Here is a 15,829-nt window from a genome sequence, read left to right on the forward strand (position 1 = left end):
AGAATATTTTTGTACCCGAAATGTCATAAAGCTTTCTTCTTATTTGCAATAAAGCAATTTTAGTATCGAATTATCACTACTGATAACTCACAAGGGAACATCGTGAACTGATACACTTCGATTTTGATGAAACTTTGCATAAACATTTATTAGACCTATCTAAGAAAACAGGTGTAATTCGTTCGTGCCCGTTTTGCACTTTGAGAGAGATATCAACCCTTTTATCCCAACCGCCCTTTCTATGTACGTGCTTATAAGTCGTAAACAACAAAAGATATCAAAAAATAGTTGATATAGAAGTTATACCGTTTGTTTAGGTCTACAAAGCTGCGTGTAAATTTTGTTGAAAAAATCATTTTTTTTTTTTTGCAAAATTGAATCCCCCCCCTATTTTTCGAAAAACTTTCGCTTTTCCTAATCGGTAAAAGCGTCTATTTATGGCGGAGCACATCAGGTAAACGGAAACCTGTTAAAGTAGTACAACATAATTTTCGAAAGGTTCGAACACGTGAACAGTTGTACAGATAGGAAAAATACGTAGAAGCAAGTGGAACGCAAAGAGATAAGTTATTGTATATTTCGAATTTTACTCTTTCGATGTTTCGTAATGCCCTTGAAAGAGGATCCATAGTCCATGACATTGATATTGAAAAATGGGCATTAGAAGCAAAAGAAAACTGTTGGGAATTCCAACATATATTAATGGATCTCATTTAGTTAATATTAGTTAAATTACTTAATTATCAATTTAGCGTACACCTTATTTAGTTTAATAGTAGTTTAAATTAGTTAATCAGCAATTTGGTAACTTTTTGTACCTTATGGTACAATGCAAATTGCCGTACTATAAAACCGTTAAAGAACCATACTTTGGGACCATACTTGCCTATTGGGATCGCGGACACCTACCCCTGCACCACCCTCAGTGAATGGGATTTCGAATGTCCGAGGACTAGCCTACGAGGGATGGGCAGGGGTTTGATTGGCGACACCGAATCTCCACCTATTTTTGAATAGGTATAAAATCGCGGGGCATGAGATTTTAGAAGGGAGAACACTATCAGAACTCGATAAGAACAAGTAAAAACATTGAACATCGTAGAAATATCATTAGAATCGAACTACGAACGTTAAAATTTAAACTGTTAACACATGTACATATTGTAAATAAATTCAGTTATTGTAAATAGTATTGGATTTCTATTTACTAAATAAAACGGCTCAACGAACATAGTGGGAGCCTACAAAAACATTGCAGCAGGAAAGTCATGGATAGTTAAATTTTAAAAACTGCATGGAATAGTATCACGTAAATAACAAAATTTGTAACATACCGAGAACGTGCAAATTCTCAAGAAATACATACAGTTATCGATAATTTCATTGAACTTATGAAACCCGAAATTAATACTTATGGTGTAGAAAATGTATTGAATTCGGACGAAAGTGGTTTAAATTTAGAATTTCATTCTGGTTGAACGCTAGCTGTAAAGGGATCAAAAACCATTGAAGCCGTTGTACTGTCCAAATCATCAACTACTCGTAGTTAGACCATACAACCTACTGTATCTGCAAATGGAAAATTGCTTTCACCGCTTTACATAGTTTTAAAGCGGACAATTCGGACCAAGAGTGAAGAAAACTTTATCCAATGCATCAAATGTTCATGTTTCTGCTTCGAAATCTGGCAAATCAACTTCCAAGTACTTTAAAACTTGATTTACTGAAATATTTTTAACAAACGTAGGACCCCGAAGCGTTCTCCTATTAGATTCATGGAGCGGATACTGCCCAAATGTTTTGCAACACCTTGTTCCTGAGGGAAAAGAAGTACTTTGACGATACCTAAAAAGATGACAGGAAAATTACAGCCTCTTGATGTTTTTGGTTTCCGAATATGGAAAAACTTTGTGAAAACTTTTTCGGATCAGGTCATTTTATTGGATAATGATGTTATTTTACATCAACGAAATAATATCACGAAACTCCAAATTCTTGTACATAATGAGCTGTCCACATCTAGATTTTAAAATTTGTCTAAGCATTCGTGATACAAAAGTGGATATATGGAAGAACGTTCGACACGTTTCGAAACTCCAGTCGATTATTGTTTTTCAAAACAGGTTAAAGAAATTCATCGGTGCCATGTATGCGGAGAATTAGCTATAGTTTGTGAAGCTTGGTGTAAAAAATATTTCTGTTTCAAACACTTTTTTGAACAATTTCATTACTGTACAAGCTACGTCGAGTAATATTGGATATTATACAGGGTGATCAGCAACTCCTGGGAAAAATTTTAATGGGAGATTCTACAGGCCAAAATAAGACGAAAATCAAGAATAACAATTTGTTGATGGAGGCTTCGTTAAGAAGTTATTAACGTTTAAAGTTCTGCCCGTACTGAATTTTTTTCTAGAAAGTGGGTAGGATTTCGGGGATATGTCTATTCACCAAAAATTATTGTAATTGACCCCCACAACCGAAAATAATTTTTTCAATACGATTTAAAAATTTTTAATTTTGTCGAAAAATTTAGGCACCTACCCTCTGGTCAATTTTTCTTAAAAATTAGTTTTTCATTTTTAGTAATTTTGTTTGACGCTCTATAGAAAAGTTGTCTAATACTTTTTTGTAGGTACCTATGAATTGTACTTCAGAAAAAAGTTTCATTTAAATATATTCCCTATCGTAGACGTTATGGCCATTTGAAAATTAGACCAGTTTTAGGGGGTTTTCTCACTTTCCGATGTCAAGGAACAATTTTTTTAATATTGTTAGAATTTCTATATATTCTCCACTAAAATACGCGTTCTTTGCATTTTGAAACATTAAAATCCTCCAATCCGTTCAGGAGTTATGATGTTTTAAAGATTCGCATGGAATTTCAGGGAAGCATTTCTGGCTTCACATTAGATTTTCGGTAAACAATTTTTTTCTCGAAAATGCGTAGGATTTCAGGCGGATGTGTATTCAACAAAAATGATTGTAATTAAGCCCCGCAACCAAAAATAGTTTTTTAATTTAATTTTTTAGTAACTTTTTAATGAAACCTCAGTCAAGAAATTGATATTCTTTATTTTCGTCTTATTTTGGCCACTAGAAACTCTCATTAAAATTTTTCCCAGGGGTGGCCGAACACCCTGTATGTATGTAATATTATATTACAGTAACAATTAAAGTCAGAATAAGCGATGGATTAGTGTTGATTTGATGAACACAGTATGGATGAATGAGAGTGTAACTATGTCAAAAACTTTTATTCTATATTTTCAGCTTATTTTTGTATCTACATTAACCGCCTTTTTAATTGTACTACTGGATGGGAAATACTCTGCATATTGTAGAAGTTCTACAAAATAAATGATCTTCATCGTATGATGACAAAATTGATCTTACAATTATGTAAATGGCATGTAAACTGAATGGAGAAATGGTACTTATCAAAGGTCGTATCAACGTCGCAGGTATAGGTCGAATCAACAGTCAATACAGAAAGATAACAATATTTAAATTGCGAATTCCAAAGGAATAATTAAAATAACTATGTATTATAATACATCGCTGAATCCACCATAAATAGACGCTTTTTCGATTAGAAAAAACGAAAGTTTTTTGAAACATAAGGGAGTGGGGAATTCAATTTTGCAAAAAAATGATTTTTTCAACAAAATTTACACGCGACTTTATAGACCTCAAGAAACAGTATAACTTCTATTTCAACTATTTTTTGATATCTTTTGTTGTTTACAACTTATAAGCACGTACATAGAAAGGGCAGTTGGGATGAAAGGGTTGATATCTCTCTTAAAGTGCAAAACGAGCACGAACGAATTACACCTGTTTTCTTAGATAGGTCTAATAAATATTTATGCAAAGTGTCATCAAAATCGGAGTGTATCAGTTCGCGATGTTCCCTTGTTAGACGTTGATCCTTCATTGTATTCAAAAACTAATTCTTTTTGGTGCATGAAAAAAGATAATTATATGCTAGACTAAGTATTCGTTTGTTTGAATAGTTTCAGACAAAAAGACAAAATTTCAGGTTTTATCTATTAAAAAAAAAAGGTTAAGAATCACTATACAGGGTGTTCGGCCACCCCTGGGAAAAATTTTAATGGGGGATTCCAAAGGCCAAAATAAGATGAAAATTAAAAATACCAATTTATTGATGGAGGCTCCGTTAAAAAGTTATTAGCAATTAAATTCAAAAATTTCAAATCGTTCTGGAAAAATTATTTTTGGTTGCAGGGATCAATTGTTAGCATTTTTGGTGAATAGACATATCCCTGAAATTCTACCCACTTTTGAGAAAAAAAATCGGGTAGGTGTTGAAATTTTTTGGCAGAAAAAAAATTTGTCAAATCGTTTTAAAAAAATTATTTTCGGTTGCAAAAGTCGATCGCAAGCATTTTTGGTCAACAGACATACCTCCGAATTCCTACGCATTTTCGAGAAAAAGATTCCTTACCGAAAATCTAATTTCAAGCCAGAAATGCTTACCTGAAATTTCATGCCAATCTTTAAAACGTCATAACTTCTGAACGGATTGAACGATTTTACTTCTCAAAAACGCAAACGACGCGTATTTAGATGAATAATATGTAGAAATTGCAAAAATATTCGAAAAGTCGATCCTAGACTCCGTAAACTGAGAAAACCCCAATAAAAATGGTCCAATTTTCAAACAGCCATAACTCCTACAATAGTGAATATATTTCAATGAAACTTTTTTCTGAAGTAGAGCTCGTGAGTACCTACAGAAAAGTATTAGACAACTTTTCTGTAAGGCGTTAAACAAAATTACTAAAAATGAAAAAGGAATTTTTAAGAAAAATCGACAAGGAGTAGGTGCCTAAATTTTTCGACGAAAAAAAAATTTCAAATTGTTCTAAAAAAAATATTTTTGGCTGTAGAGGTCAATTACAATCATTTTTGGTGAAGAGTCATATCTCCGAAATCCTACTCATTTCCTAGAAAAAAATTCGAGAATGTGTGAAATTGTTCTACAAAATTAAAAAATTTCAAATCGTTCTGGAAAAATTATTTTCGGTTGCGGGGGTCAATTACAATAATTTTTTATGAATAGACCTACCCCCGAAATTCTACCCACTATCTAGAAAAAAATTCAGTACGGGCGGAACTTTAAACGATAATAACTTTTTAAAAAAATCTCCATCAACAAATTAGTATTCTTGATTTTCATCTTATTTTGGCCTCTAGAATCTTTCATTAAAATTTTTCCCAGGGGTGGCCGAACACCCTGTTAAACATTTTTTCATACAGCTATAAATAACGAAGATATTTAAGTGGTCACACTTAATAAATTTACCCAAACAGGATACTTGTATTTCGATTATTCAACAAGGTTTAATCCTTCATCGAACGCGTAAAATTCGAAGAAACGACACATTTCACTAGGTTTTTCCCAAACCATTGCTTCCGTTCGTGTAAACCAAAATTGGCAAATTCTCACGATGGACGCGCTGATAATTGGCGAGGATGGGTAGCTGCGCATCGCCGTAACGCAATCGCCGCCCCACGCCCCTTGCTGCCCAGCCAACGAATCCCATAAATACTTAAATATGTATGGTGTGTGTACAAACATATTACAATTTGAATTTCGAAATGAATCGAACCGGCCGAAAATTTATTCGCCGCGTTGAATTGCAGCGGTTGCACATTTATCGGGCCGCGGTACCACTTGCAAAACTGATATCGTACGTCAATATTGGATGAATAGCACGCCCGTATATTTCGAATCAGACATAAGTGTGCGTTCGTTGCGTCGTCGTGTTCCGATATACATGCACGTAAGTACACGCGAGTATGCGACCAACGCGTAACGAACGTTCGTGTCGTTTAAATGCTAATCGCGCGGTAATGCTGATTCGAAGCCCCACCCTCCTCTCTCCCTTTTTTTCTTCACCGGTGGTCAATTACGGGTCGTCGAGAACGACCATTTATATAGGGAAATTTTTTTCAATTTTCAGAAGACCTTCCGCGTTACGGCGTTATTATCTCCTGGTGTGTCACAAAGGACGCCATTATCCCTGCTATAATACTCGCGTAAGATGTTTAAATTTTAAGTTTCTTTTCCCGCGCGAAAGTAGCAGAGAAATAAAACGAAAGGGACGCTTGCGTTCGAAGCAGCAGAGCATTAAAACTAAGGTACACTTCTAGTTTCAATTTTTACGATTAGTCAGTACTACAATTTTGACAAAGTTAATCCAAATTTGACAGTATTGCTTGCCAAAATGAAGAAAAAATATTTTAAATTGACCTTAAACAGCTTTAAATTTCACAAAAAGAAGTTAAATAAATCTTACCTCTATTTTCTCCAATAATAAAGAAAGCAATAAAGCTCGTGTATATTTCGAGTTTCAATCTTTACCATTAGTCACTCCTACAATTTTGACAAAGTTAATCCAAATTAGATAACGTTGCTTATAAAAATTTAAATCAAATATTTTATATTAATCTTAAAACGTTTCAAATTTCACAAAATAAGTTAAATAAATCTTGCCTCTATTTTCTCCAATAATAAAGAAAGCAATAAAGCTCGTGTATATTTCGAGTTTCAATTTTTACAATTAGTCACTCCTACAATTTTGCAAAGTTATTCTAAATTTGACAACGTTGCTTATACAAATTAAGAAAAAATATTTTAAATTGACCTTAAAAAGCTTCAAATTTCAGGCAACGGAGTTAAATAAATCTTGCCTCTTTTTTCTCTAATAATAAACAAAGTAAACATTATCTTATACTTTTGTATATTTTCGATAGAAAGCCTCTGCCATAATTTCGTCACTCTTAATTTTCATTTTATTTTTGCCTGCAGAATTCAACATTAGTAGAGCGCTGCTTTGTATAAGCTTGATTATAAACTTGTTATCCTTCTACAAAATATTGCAATTCATGATTAACATTAAACCTACCGACACTTCATGTATACCCATGCCTACCACAACCGGTCAAATGACCAAGTCGATACCGTCGTTAGTTCCAGAAAAAACAATTATTTACGAAAAAATGGTAGCTAGTAATTACGCAAACATCCTGTGCAAATTTAAATTCATTTCGAATTAAATACAAAATTTATAATTCAGTTTTATCGCATACCAGTCATATAATCAATAGGAATTGCTGAAACTTCTTTGAGTGTATAGCGTCAAAGTAAATTTAAAAATAAACATAGATGACAGCATAAATAATAATAGTTGTTACATTCATGAAATAGAGGATGAAAAGCCCTTTAAAATGAGTGTTCATTCAACTCGATAGCGTGATTAGTTCCAGAGATATAAGGGTTTGAAGAGTTTGTTTACTTTTCATTGTTGACATCGGCGAGAGGTCATTGACTTTCTGATCACGACTGGCGCGACTCATGTACGCGAGAGAGTACCGACGCGTTAGACGGAAAGAGAGATAGTTGAATTCGAAAAAATTACCCGTTTACATAAATTACGATATCTCCAAAACGGAAAGTCGAATCGACATAAACCAGAAACCATTTCAAAGAGGAAGCTTTGCCGCTTCTAACGATGGCTCGGTTATGCAGAAAACTCTATTATCTTCGGAACTGCACGCCTCAAAAGTTTTAGTATTTTTAATACGCGTTAATAGACTTATAAGACGCAGAATGGAATTTAAAAAATTACCCTTTCTTTTAAATTACAATATCTCCAAAACGAAGTATCGCATCGACATAAAACGGAAACCATTTTAATGGGGAACCCTTGTCACTTCTAACAGCGGTTCATTTATGAAGAAAACACTAGAAGTTTTGGAACTGCACGCGTCTAAGGTTTAACTATTTTTAATACGCGTTGTTACACTATTCTCAGATATTGGAAATAAAGATTTTCTCCTTTCATCTTTGCTACACAGGCTGTTCGACCACCCGTGGGGAAAATTTTAATAGGAGATAATTTAATAAAAAAATTAAATTAAAAAATTTCAAATCATTATGAAAAAATTATTTTTGGTTGTGGAGGTCAATTACAATCATTTTTGGTGAATAGACATATCCTCGAAATCCTACCCAGTTTCGAGAAAAAAATTCATTACCGAAAATATAATGTCTGATCATGAATGAATGATTCTCCTGAAATTTCATGTCTTTCAAATCGTTCTGAAAAAATTGTTTTTGATTGTAGAGGTCAATTATAATCATTTTTGGTCAATGGACATACTCCCGAAATCCTATCCGCTTTCGAGAAAGAAATTCAGTATGGGTGGAACTTTAAACGTTAATAACTTTTCAACGAAGCCTCCATCAACAAATTGGTATTTTTGAGTTTCGTTCTATTTTGATCTCTAGAATCTTCCATTACAATTTTTCCCAGGGGTGGCCGAACACCCTGTACATATATCGAACGTTAACCAGAATTTGATACCTTTTGTCCGGTATTTTGCAAAAAAATATAACGACGGTCAGATAACTGGTCGTGGTATACAAAACAGACTACATATTTCTCTCAGAAAACAAACAATAAGAATAGAAGTGAATATTGAGAAAATTTATTGTACGAAAATCGTGAAGTTAAATCGTGCTAAAATAACATTGTATGTTAGAAATTCTAAACGAAATTTAAAAAACGGTCAATTGACCGGTTGTGGTAAGTTTAGTGTTAATAAACGTATGACCTGACACTTTCAAGGCAGCGAAGGGAGAAATTTACAGAACAGCCCAATATGGCGTTTCACGGAGAGCGTTCGAACGCGCTGTCATTCATACAAACGTCATAAATATTTACGATTACATTTTCTCATGGCGGTTCGCGGTAGAAAAAGAAAAAGTAAGACGCTAACATTTTTTTGAGCGGCTAGATTTTGGGGTTGGAAAGTTGCCGCGCGGCCGAATAAAATCTGAAAATCGATGTTTCGTGTATGTGTACACATGTGTGATCACGTTATGTCCAGGTACTGACGCCGTCCTCAGGTCTCCTGGATTACGCCATAAGCATGCGTCCGGATTATCATCGCGCCATCATCGACACTGTGCGATACTACGGCTGGAAGAAAATCATCTACCTCTACGACTCCCACGACGGTAAGTTCCCAACCCTCTGGCTTTCTCATGCATTTCTCATTTTACAGCGCAGCCCTGTAGGCTGCACCGTGATACAACAACCCTCTTCCTACATTTCCTTCCTTCTTTCCCCGTATACGTGACGCTTCTATTTTTATTATACACCCTCTTGGTCTTCGGTACACTCCGTGTCCGTCGAAATTGTAATCGTGAAATGGTAATGCAAGTCCAGAAATACCGTACCAACGACAAAAATCGCGGCCATACTTTCTATTATTCAACGGTTCTTAAGCCTTTATATACCGCATTGTTTCTGATTTCTGATAAACAATATAAGATAAAATTTCAAGCAATTTGAGCGAATTTTGTGTAAAATTTAAACCGTAATTGTGTGTTAATTTAAACATTTAGTAGTTTATTATACTATTATGTATGACATCTTTTAAACGAAGTATACAAACTGCGAGAACTTAATCCAAGGATTGAAAGCATAACAAATACATATACGTATACGTAAATTAAACGGTTGAAAAAATACCTCAATTTTTGTACCATACTGTATATCAGTGTATTTTTTTCACACAATATGTCAAACTTTCACCAACAAACCAGATGCTATAAAATATTGTATCGAGCACCAAAAAATTATTTTATTCGAGTGTTCACAAATTCTTAGAACGCTTCAAAAAATTGGCCGACAATTTTCCTGTAACGAATATCTTTGTAAAACGAATATCACATCTATACGTACAAAAAAACTGCGGTAAATATTACGATGATAGGTGTTCGCGTTTCACATAACGTAACCTCACCCCGTTACCTGACTAAACTCGTGAAACACGCGCCCACTAACGAATCAACGAATAACGAAGCCAATTTCGGGCGCGCACGGCACATCAAATTTTCTGGTATATCCGTTTCAAACGGTTCAGCTTTGTAGCCAGTGGATAGCTGGGATAGTTTTCACATCGGCAACAAGTGTTCAGAATTTCCTTTGCGAAAGGAACTTAATCGCCGTATCAAAGAAACGGAAACATGAATAAATCTTCGATTTTCAAAATACATATTTCTTTAAGCGATATCGATTCTTGATACGGTTCACATTCATACTCAAAGGTCCAATTTTAGTCCAAATTAGTACGAAGATAGAATCGTTGATCGCAGAATGATAGCTGAATATTTTTAAATTAATTGTAGTCGATAATATTATAAAACCGATATGGACTTTCATAATTCATTTTCGAGTTAATAAAGAAGCATTTCTTCATAAAGTTTTGTAGATTTTTAAACTCAAAGTTCGTTTTGTTATCAACTATGATGTTATAGAAGTCGAATATATATCGTTTAAAAAAGTCAAGAAGATCGCAATTCTGTATCGAATAAAAAGTTTCTTGGAAATTTGTACTATTACTGTCGGAGCAGATAACTAATTCATCAATAGATACGTATATATGTACATGCAGAGTGTTCGGCCATTCCTGGGAAAAATTTTAATGGGAGATTCTAAAGGCCAAAATAAGCCGAAAATCAAGAATATCAATTTGTCAATTGAAGCTTCGTTAAAAAATTATTAAAAAATTGAAGTAAAAAAATTCAAATTCAATTCAAAGTCAATTGCAATCATTCTTGGTTAATAGACATACCCTCGAAATCTTATTCAGTTTCGAGAAAAAAATTCATTACTGAAATTATAATGTCTGATCAGCAATACTCTACTGAAATTTCACGTCAAAAAAAAACTTTTCAAATTGTTTTGAAAAAATTATTTTCGGATGCAGGTGTCAATTACAATCAGTTTCGGCTACTAGATATACCCCCAAAATCCTACTCAGTTTCGAGGAAAAAATTCATTACTGAAAATATAATGTGAGGCCTGAAATGGTTCCTCAAAATTTCATTCATATCTTTAAAATATCATACCTTCTGAACGGATTGGAGGACATTAATTTTATGCAAACAACGCGTATTTTAGTGGAGAATATGTAGAAATTCTAACAATATTAAAAAAGTTATTCCTTGACATCGTAAAGTGAGAAAAACCCCCTAAAACTGGTCTAATTTTCAAATGGCCATAACGTCTACGATAGTAAAGGTATCTCATTGAAATTTTTTTTTGACACAGAACACATGGGTACCTACAAAAAAGTATTAGACAACTTTTCTGTAGAATGTTAAACAAATTTATTAAAAATGAAAAACAAATTTTTAAGAAAAATCGACAAGGTGCCTAAATTTTTCGACGAAATTAAAAATTTTTAAATCGCTCTGAAAAAATTATTTTTGGTTGTGGAGATCAATTACAATCATTTTTGGTGAATAAACATACCCCCGAAATCCTACCCAGTTTTGAGAAAAAAATTCGTTACCGAAAATATAATGTCTGATCATGAATGAATGGTTCTCCTGAAATTTCATGTCTTTCAAATCGATCTGAAAAAATTATTTTTGGTTGTAGAGATCAATTATAATCATTTTTGGTGAATACACATACTCCTGAAATCCTACCCATTTTCGAGAAAAAAATTCTTTACTGAAAATATAATTTCAGGCCAGAAATGTAAATCGAAAATTTCTTGCGTATCTTTAAAACATCATAAGTTCTCAACGGATTGGTGGATTTTAATGTTTCAAACAGCAAACTACGCGTATTTTGGTGAAGAATATGTAGACATTCTAACAATATTGCAGAAGTTATGCCTTGACTCCGTAAAATTAGGAAAACCCCATAAAAATAGTCCAATTTTCAAACAGCCATAACTCCTACAATAGTGAATATATTTCAATGAAACTTTTTTCTAAAGTAATGCTCATGGGTACCTACAAAAACGTATTAGACAACTTTTCTGTATGACGTCAAACAAAATTAGTAAAAATCGTAAACGAATTTTAAAGAAAAGTCGACAGGAGATAGGTAGGTGCCCAAATTTTTCGGCGAAAAAAAAATTTCAAATCGTTCTGAAAAAATTATTTTCGGTTACGGGGTCAATTACAGTAACTTTTGATGTGTAGACCCACCCCCGAAATCCTACCCACTTTCTAGAAAAAAATTCAGTACGGGCGGAACTTTAAACGTTATTAACTTTTTAACAAAACCTCTATCAACAAATTAGTATTCTTGATTTTCGTCTTATTTTGGCCTCTAAAATCTCCCATTAAAATATTTCCCAGGGGTGGCCGAACGCCCTGTATGTATATTTTTTTCTTAAAATGACCCCAAGAACACAAATTTAACCGCTAAACAAAGGGCTACGGAAATCATAATCTTACCCCAACACTGAATAGTAGCAATCGTGCAAAATAGTTAACGAAGGCGAACAAATTATGAATATTTGAAAACCGGGGCACACTGTGGGTTTTAAGAATTATTCGCACAAAACAAATTGTATACTGAGGATCATTTTTTTTCTTCACTTACGAAAGAATTGTAAGCCTATCCAGTTTTTGCAATTATGCTGCTGTTTGAGAAATAATTGAGATTTGGCTCACCATGGCGCTCAAAGAAAGATTCGCTCAATACCGAAATTGGACATCTGCTCATGATTGACATTCGTGCGCATTGATCATGGGCCTGCCAATCGATGCCTCGTGGTGGCCAAGTTCACGGCCATCTTTCCAGTCTCATTCTAACCACGAGTGTGTTTAGAATGATACTCGTGCCAACGAGAAGAATCAGTGAAGGGAAACAAAGTATTCTTGTGATGTTCACATAGTCGATGTTATGGCTGCAGTCATTGGCTGCCAAAGATCACTTACAAGTCACATTCAGGTACGTTTGTTTACGTTTGCTGACTCGTCTCGTTAGTCCGAGTATAGTTATTGTTTGTTTCCCACTCTCATCTATCATTCTCACTTAATGGGATTTCATCAAATTATTTCAACGTACTTTAGTATTATGTATATTTTAATATAATTGTAAAGATGTTACGCGTTTAACTTTTACTTTTATAGTGATCGATAGCATCACTATTTTCTACATAATTTCAACCGCATTTACGGTTTAAACTAGTACTCTCTTTCATAGACAATTTCAAGTGTTTCTGTTATTAAAGTGACAATCTCGTGTCATACAATTTGTACTATTTTATTTTTCGCGAACTCAACACCTAATGTAGGCTCCCACAAAATTCGTGGAGCCGATTTATTTAGTAAATAAATAAGTTCAATACTATTTAGAAACTCTTTCAATTTATTAACAAATACATATATACAAAATAACGTGCTAGTAATGATTCGTAAAGTTCTACTCCGGTTACATTTGCATTCTCTTGTATCTTCTAGTGAGTGTTCGCTGTAACCTTTCAATGTTCTGATGCTCTTAAGTGTTCTGTTCATAACTTGGTCTGTTCTGGTTGTCACTTGTAAAGGTTCTTGTATAACTTGTTACTGTTAAATGTTCTTGTGTAACTTGTAGTGTTAAATGTTCTTATGGAACTTGTAGTGCCCTTGTTTGACTGTGCGTATTCTAACTAACTGTTCAATGGTCTGCCCTGTGATTATACAGGTTGTTTGGCCACCCCTGGGAAAAATTTTAATACAGGATTCTAGAGGCTAAAATAAGACGAAAATCAAGAATACCAATTGTTGATGGAGGCTTCGTTAAAAAGTTATTAACAATTAAATTCAAAAATTTCAATTCGTTCTGGAAAAATTATTTTCGGTTGCGGGGGTCAATTACAATCATTTTTGGTCATTACACATACCCCCGAAATCCTACGCACTTTCGAGAAAAAAATTCCTTACCGAAAATCTAATTTCTGGCCAGAAATGTCTGCCCGAATTTTTATGCGAATGTTTAAAACGTCATAACTTCTGAACGGATTGAACGATTTTAATGTTTAAAAAAGCAAACTACGCGTATTTTGGTGGAGAATATGTACAAGTCGCACAAATATTCGAAAAGTTTGTCCTTAACCCCGCAAAATGAGAAAACCCCCATAAAAATGGTCCAATTTTCAAACAGCCATAACTCCTACAATAGTGAATATATTTCAATGAAACTTTTTTCTGTAATAGAGCTCATAGGTACCTACAAAAAAGTATTAGACAACTTTCCTGTAGGCCGTCAAATAAAAATACTAAAAATGAAAAACGAATTTTCAAGAAAAATCGATAAAGGGGGTAGGTGCCTAATTTTTTCGACGAAAAAAAATTTTTCAAATCATTCTAAAAAAATTATTTCTAGGTTCTGGAGTCAATTACAATCATTTTTGATCATTAGACATGCCCTCGAAATCCTACCCACTTTCTAGACAAAAATTCGGGTAGGGTGCAAATTTTTCGACAAAATTAAAAAATTTCAAATCGTTCTAAAAAACTTATTTTCGGTTGTGGAGGTCAAGTACAATTATTTTTGGTAAATAGACATACCCGTGAAATCCTACCCACTTTTTAGAAAAAAATTCGAGAAGGTATGAAATTTTTCGACGGGGGTCAATTACAATCATTTATGGTGAATAGACATACCTCCGAAATCTTGCGCATTTTCGAGAAAAAAAATTCAGAACGGTCGGAATTTTAAACGTTAATAACTGTTTAACGAAGCCTTCATCAACAAATTGTTATTCTTGATTTTCGTCTTATTTTGGCCTTTAGAATCCCCCATTAAAATTTTTCCCGGGGGTGGCCGGACACCCTGTATACTTATTCAAAATAGGTGGAGATTCTATTTAACCAATTAAAACTTTGTCCATCCCTTGTGGGCCAGTCCTCCTAACATTCGAAATCCCACCCACTGAGGGTTGTACGGGGGTGGACGTCCACGGTCCCAAGGGGCAGGTAAGTGGGCCCAAAGTACGGTTTGAAACTAATTAAGTAGGGCTTAATGGCTTTAGGATATGTCAATAAGGTACATTGCCAGATTACCAAATCAAGTAATTTGAACTAAATGATACGTCCGCTAATATAACGTTGGAATTCCCAACACCTAATCTGCACAGTCCATTAAACGATCTTTTTTGCATTCTCGAAGAGTTGCCACTGTGGAATAATCAATGCTCCACTCCATTGTGACATATATTAACAATACGGCCTTTGTTAGGTTATAAATATTTTAAGTGTTATGAAGTCACTGGTCTTTTCACTACCGCAATTTAATTAACGCACAGTGATCCGACGGTTATGGGCATTAATCTGCGTATGTATACTTGGCGTTATACGATTCTCGCCGTTCTTGCAAGCGTTTCGCATTCCCATGAACCGGATATTCAATCTGTCCATTATTCCCTCTTTCACCGTCGATAGCATAATTGAATCGTTATTTATTGGATTATTGTTATCACTGTTATTGGCTCGTATGCATTCCATAGATTTCAGAATGTTGCGTTCGACAATCGATTCAATACCACATTTTAATTAACTTTCCAGCGAGTACGTACGAGCGAAAGAAAAGGTTAAAAATAGACGAATATTGAAAAGTTATCGAAGGCGAAAAGTTCATTTACAACGAAATTTTGTGGTAAGGAATTTAAAATTCATTGCCATATGTCCGAAAAGCAAGGGAAAAGTTGTGAAAAATACAATTAAATGCAAGAATATAATCGCTATTATAACTTATTTACTGTCAATTTGTCGAATTCGATAACTTGTTTATGCTAGAATCAAGTTACAAATACGAGTAGAGATTTTCACAAATGTAATATATTATTAATAGTTCGCTTCAAAATAACTAATATAAAGCCAAAAACATTATAATATAAATCTAAGCATCGAATATACAAAAAGAAATGCGTTATTAGATAGAGTTATGAAATATTTGATATTATTTTTTATGAAGAAATAAATCTTTCATCAAACATTTAT

At 33.9% G+C, this 15,829-nt stretch overlaps 1 protein-coding gene across 3 annotated transcripts in view; it reads left to right on the plus strand.

The window, feature by feature from the left end:
- The window catches only part of Glurib (Glutamate receptor IB), a 999,595-nt gene that overhangs the window by 509,630 nt on the left and 474,136 nt on the right, over window positions 1-15,829 (plus strand). For all 3 annotated transcript variants that reach the window (XR_013080681.1, XM_076777661.1, XM_076777660.1), the window contains exon 4: window positions 8,923-9,052. Coding sequence is in view for 2 of the 3 variants with exons in the window: in XM_076777661.1 (XP_076633776.1) it covers window positions 8,923-9,052 (130 nt within the window). In the remaining variant the exon portion in view is untranslated. The remainder of the gene's footprint in view (window positions 1-8,922; window positions 9,053-15,829) is intronic.

Source organism: Colletes latitarsis, chromosome 11 (assembly GCF_051014445.1).
Source record: "Colletes latitarsis isolate SP2378_abdomen chromosome 11, iyColLati1, whole genome shotgun sequence".
In the NCBI taxonomy this organism is placed as follows: domain Eukaryota; kingdom Metazoa; phylum Arthropoda; class Insecta; order Hymenoptera; family Colletidae; genus Colletes; species Colletes latitarsis.